General features: G+C 41.6%; 1 protein-coding gene across 2 annotated transcripts; it reads right to left on the reverse strand.

The window, feature by feature from the left end:
• Window positions 1–749: 749 nt before the first annotated feature.
• gadd45a.L (growth arrest and DNA damage inducible alpha L homeolog) lies at window positions 750–5188 on the reverse strand. Of its 2 annotated transcripts, none has more exons than XM_018258205.2 (4): window positions 4967–5188; window positions 4179–4280; window positions 3307–3520; window positions 750–1397 (listed from the first exon to the last, which is right to left on the reverse strand). In XM_018258205.2, the coding sequence occupies exons 1-4, from the start codon at window positions 5008–5010 to the stop codon at window positions 1284–1286; spliced, it is 474 nt and encodes a 157-aa protein (XP_018113694.1). In that variant the 5' UTR covers window positions 5011–5188; the 3' UTR covers window positions 750–1283. The 2 variants fall into 2 exon arrangements, with proteins under 2 accessions (XP_018113694.1, XP_018113696.1); XM_018258207.1 differs by lacking the exon at window positions 4967–5188 and adding an exon at window positions 4495–4960.
• Window positions 5189–5456: the final 268 nt, after the last annotated feature.

The following is a 5456-nucleotide window of genomic DNA, read 5'->3' on the forward strand; positions in this document are numbered from 1 at the left end:
CCCCATACGTATTCCGCCAACTGCCAAAACCTGAATACTTTTCCCAGTCATTACAGCTTGGCACCGAGGAGCGGCTTGTCCAGTTTACACAGCATATCAAAGCAGAGTCGCACTCAGACGCTAGCTGCAGGTCACTAAATTACACATTATTTGGTTGCTCTAGAAAGCATATGTGGGCACATAGGCAATTATAGCTTTACTACTTTTTACTGGAGTCAGAGGGTTGAACTGGGCTGGCGAAACACCAGGAAAAAAACATGGTGGGCCCTGCTGAAGGCTGTGCACTTGGCATGCTACCGACCTTTGCAAAGAGCAAAAGTTAAAAAAGGTACACATGGGAGGGGGGGGGAGGGAAGAGTTACAGCGTTGTGTACTGCCTTGGGGCCCCCAGTCTGAACCCCCCAAAGGTTAAAGATAATGTAATATTAGTGACACTAGGCTCACTAAATGTGTAAGTAAGGGTAGGACTCCACAGGCGATTTCATGTACTGTCAGATGCGACAGAAATAAGGTAAGTAATAGCATTGCCGGATGGTGTTGCAGCGTTGATCCGACACGCTGCATTCGACAGTCGTGTCTCATCAACACCATCCGACAATGCTATTACTTACCTTAATTCTGTCGCATCCGACGTGACGCCTGTGTTTTTGCGCAGCACGATGGATCGCGTGGAAATCACCCTTGGAGTCCTACCCTAGTGCTTTAGCAATCTGCCTAAATGTCTGAACAAGAATTATCCCCTCACTTCAGCCATTTCAAAAAGCTTTATTGTACAAAAAAATAAAATAAAAAAAAGAAAGTTCAACATAAAACATTACATTTCACTTGTCTCAACAACTTCCTGCATAAAAACGTCTATGCATCAATTTCATAACGTACATTTAAGTACAGTAGCATAAATAGTATAATTTAACATTTTATAAACTTAGAACAAAGTTAAAACCAGTGCCTTTGTAAAAATATAAATTTTCCATTGCATATGGCAGCCTGAACCATTTTCCAACGCTCCTTAATTTCATGTTTCATCTTCCTGGATACTCATTGGTGCAACTCTGCGTGGTTCTTCATGACCGACAGTCCTCCATTTTCTTAGCAACTTCGGCACTGCCTCCGCATATGCCTAAATCCTCCCTCCTGATGTTATGTACGAGTTATTGAAATCCTTGCTTTATGGCAGAACCTGGTCCAGAAAAGTGTTTTTACTTTTCTTCTTGAAAGTATATATTTTTTTTTTTTTAATTCATTTAAACTGCAGTTAAATTATGGTGTTCACTGCACTTTGATCATCGTTCTGGCAGGTTAATCACAGGCACCCACTGGTCCAGATAACGACTCTCTTTGCAATAACAAATCACTTCTTTGAGAGCAGGATCCTTGATCTGTAATTCATGTGGGTACTAAAAATAAATAAATAAATAAATTAGTTTGACTCCAAAAATTACACAAAAACATTTAAATAGTGGAAACTAAAACCAACAACGTGGAGGCAGCATTCTTGTAATTATACTGGATACACACAGCAAGGTACCCTGCTATATTACATTAAAACTTTATTCTGGCCATTTTAAAGGGCAAATATCCCCATAGAAAAGAAGACCCATAACATTAAAGAAGCCTCACAAAACAGTAGTTTGAGTCGATGACCCAATTTGGACTACCGGAAAAAAGGAAAAGAATTAAAAAAAAAAAAAAAAAAAAAAAAAAAACTTAAAAGCCAGCTTTTAGTCTTTATCTGGGTACGATCCTTTATAACTAATATAAATACATTTTCCTTTGAATAAAAAGCACTCAGATCTGGTTTTTAGAAACACAGTTTTAGAGAATATGAACTGCACGGCTTGCCTCTAGCCAGAACATGTTGGAACAAGTCGACAGCAGGGAAAGATGAGGAAATCGGTTGTCAATTTACAAGCAGACTTTGCTCTCCAATGAAGTACAGTACAGTCTTGATCTTATATTACCGAAACTACATTTGTATCGGGGGGGGGGAGTCTAAGGAATGTCACAGTGAGTGAGTCAGAGAAGCATGTGAACAGTGCAAGGAACTGCCAATAGAAACCAAGGGTAGGGCAGGACAGGCATACAATGCTCTGCAATGTAGATGTGGTAAAGGTATAATTTGCCTGCAGAACGTGTAGGTGTATGGCAGCAGTTCTATAACTGTAAGGAACACAGGTGCAGCCTTATACAAGTGTGGGTTTGGCATTTCAAACAGCATTGATGTTGAAGATAAATTAGAATGTGGTTTTTGGCCTAGGACAGCCAATGGAGACGTATCTCTGGTTTCATGAACTTGCGGATCATAAATACAATATAAAGCGGAGGCACATGGTGCACTACCAGGATTACACTACAAATCAAAAGAGCAAGACTACGGGCAGATTTATCACGGGTCGAATTGAAAATTCGAATTCAAAAGTTTTTTTTATGGTCAAAACTGTCAAATTCGACTAGGGAGTTATTCAAATATAATAAGGGTTAAAAAAAAAAGATGAATTTGATTTGAGATTTATCATACACTGGCCCCGAAGAACACAAATTTGCCTATTTGCCACCCAAATTGCTGTTTGAACCCTGGATGTGTCCCATTGACTTAATCTCAACATGCAACAATATTCCCTACACCAGTGATCCCCAACCAGTAGCTCACGAGCAACATGTTCCTCCCCAACCCAAAAGGTGCTTATTTTTTAAATTCCAGGCTTGGAGGTAAACTTTTAGTTGTAGAAAAACCAAGTGTACTGCCAAACAGACCCTCCTGTATGCTGGTATTTCACATAGAGGCTGTCAATAGCCAATCACAGCCCTTATTTGTCACCCCAGGAACATTTTTCATGCTTGCGTTGCTCCCCAACTCCTTTTACATCTGAATGTTGCTCACAGGTAAAAAAAGGTTGTGGTCCCTGCCCTACACAGTGCATTCTTAGGCCTGGGACTACTCCCACTTGTACACAGGATTAGAAGTATGCAGAGAAGGATCATGCTGTGCATATAACAAGTTATGCCTCAATACACCAACTTTAAAAGGGAAAATATGAAAAATAACCTAGAATTATAAATGCTTCTAAAGAAGGTTTCTGTGCAAGCATTACTATTTATGTGGGAATGTAGTGAGCATCCTAGCACTATGGCATTGCTAAACAATCAGCATGTTGATTCATTAGTTAGCATTCCAATATCAGTCAACAGGGTATATGTAAAGGAATCCCAGTATGCCTTAGAAAGCCCCTCTGTTATTGTTTTGGTATGCTAACTGCAGAACCCACCCAAGCCCCTCTATGCAGCCTCTACAGGAGTGTCACCTACGTTGATTAGAATACAATGCAGATCAGCAGGTTCCCCTGGCTTTTCAGAGCCGCCCAGGATCTCGGCCAACCGACTCATGTTGCTCACTCTCAGGATGTTAATGTCATTCTCACAGCAAAATGCCTGGATCAGGGTGAAGTGGATCTGTAAAGCGACATCCTGACCGTCTTTATCGTCAGTAGCCAACAGACAAAGCACAACATTGTCTGGGTCCCTGAGAAAACAAGAGGTGTAAAGAAAACATTTAATTGTGACCCTGTATTTAAGCCTTGTGCAATATTACTGTAATGTATATAGATGTTCCCAAAGACTAGATAGAATGACATGATAGGGCTAGTCCACCTTTACGTTTGTATAACTTTTTGTGTGTTATAGAAGGTCCTGTGCTTGACAACTTCTCAACTGATCTTCCATTTTTTTTTTTTCTCCAGCTTGCAATTTAAAATGCAATCTGAAATTGGGATTCACTGACCCCGACAACTAAAATACTACTGCTCTGTCAGGCTATAATTGCATTGTTACTTTTTATTACTCATCTTTCTATCCACACACCCTCCAATTTACATCTCATTCAAACCACTGTCTGGTTGCTAGGGTAAACTGGACCCTAGTAACCCGATAGCAGCTGAACAAAAAGCTAGTTACTTAAGAAAACCACAGACAATAAAATATTTAGAGCAAAAGCAGAGGGTCTCTAGTTTATTAAATATTAATTTAAAGTGAAATGTTCCCTTTTCAAGTGCTTTTACTAAGTTTGAGTCCTTCATCCGGAGAGAATGATTCCCACAAAAGACTAATCTCAAAGTTCATTTCATGTATAAACAACAGTGTAGTTCAAAGTGCCCTTCAGAGGAAATAATGTTTCTACATACACATTAAGAAGTTTTGCAGCCTCATACACCCCAATGGTGATGGTCCTCTGCAGTTTGGCCGTGCGGAGCACCTCCTCCAACGCGTTTCCCACCGACTCCATCCTGCCAATGATACAAGACAAACGCATGAGCATCTGAGCAAAGCATGCAAACGGGACTTGGGAGCTATTCCCTATACCTATAGCATCTTAACCATTCATGAGTCAGGCACTATGTAAGCAATTTCAGTAACAACAGGCACTAATGAACTTTCTTAGATGTACAAACACATTATATATCTTGTTGCAGAGTCCATATAGCACATATTTTCACTTACAAAGGAAAAGCTTGCTCAGCCTAAAAATGAGCACTGGATTATGCCGTGAGGGATGCTGGGAGCTGTAGTCCAATGCAAACAGCAGGGTCACAGCTTTAAAGATCAGCCATTGGGTGTTTAGCATTCAGATCTGGATTGTATGGGATACAGACTTGCTGCACCAGCAATGGAAAGAAGCCAATAGGCAAGTGGGATGAAGGCACCTCAGGACAAGGGGAAAACTGCACATTTGGGAGGCTCTGCAACTGGTCACTGCACTTTAACCCAATTAGTACATGGGGCCCTTCTAATAGCAGAGAGACACACACAGCAGTGCAGGGGAGGCATGTGCACATCACACAACTCCCATGTTGCACAATCCTTTTGCACTGACCACAACAAATCCTCTCTGACGCAGACAAATTCTTCTAAGTACCCCAAAAAGCAGCACAGACGAGCACTATAACCGGCCCTTCGTAGCAAGTGATCTTACTTTCCAATGGTCTGATCCGCAGACAGTTGATCCTCCAGAGTCATATTATACAGCTGCACACGTTGCACTCCTCCCTAGCTCTGCACAGATCCACTGGAGGCTGAGGCAAGTGAGGCTCTTTCTGGGAACTGGAAAGTTTCACTGAATTGACACGACAGCTCAGCACTATCCCGTGCTCTCCACTTGCTGACTCCACACACTCTACTCTCACGCGCTCACTAGCCCGGCTTCATACGCAAACACTCAACCAACCACAGCTCTCCTCATTTGCGTATCACGCTGCTGATTGGTTCATGTAAATCAAGCTGCCGGTCATACACATGACCTCTTCTGCTGCTTTGGGAACAGAGAGTACAGAGAGTCCAGGGGCGGGGCATACTATGGACCTGCCTTGTGACTGGCTGACTACAGTTGCCAGGTGCTGAACATTGTGTAAATAACCCTTTCACTGCTGAGAACTATGGAACCTTTTATATAGTTATAGAAAAGT

This window comes from Xenopus laevis, chromosome 4L (genome assembly GCF_017654675.1).
Source record: "Xenopus laevis strain J_2021 chromosome 4L, Xenopus_laevis_v10.1, whole genome shotgun sequence".
In the NCBI taxonomy this organism is placed as follows: domain Eukaryota; kingdom Metazoa; phylum Chordata; class Amphibia; order Anura; family Pipidae; genus Xenopus; species Xenopus laevis.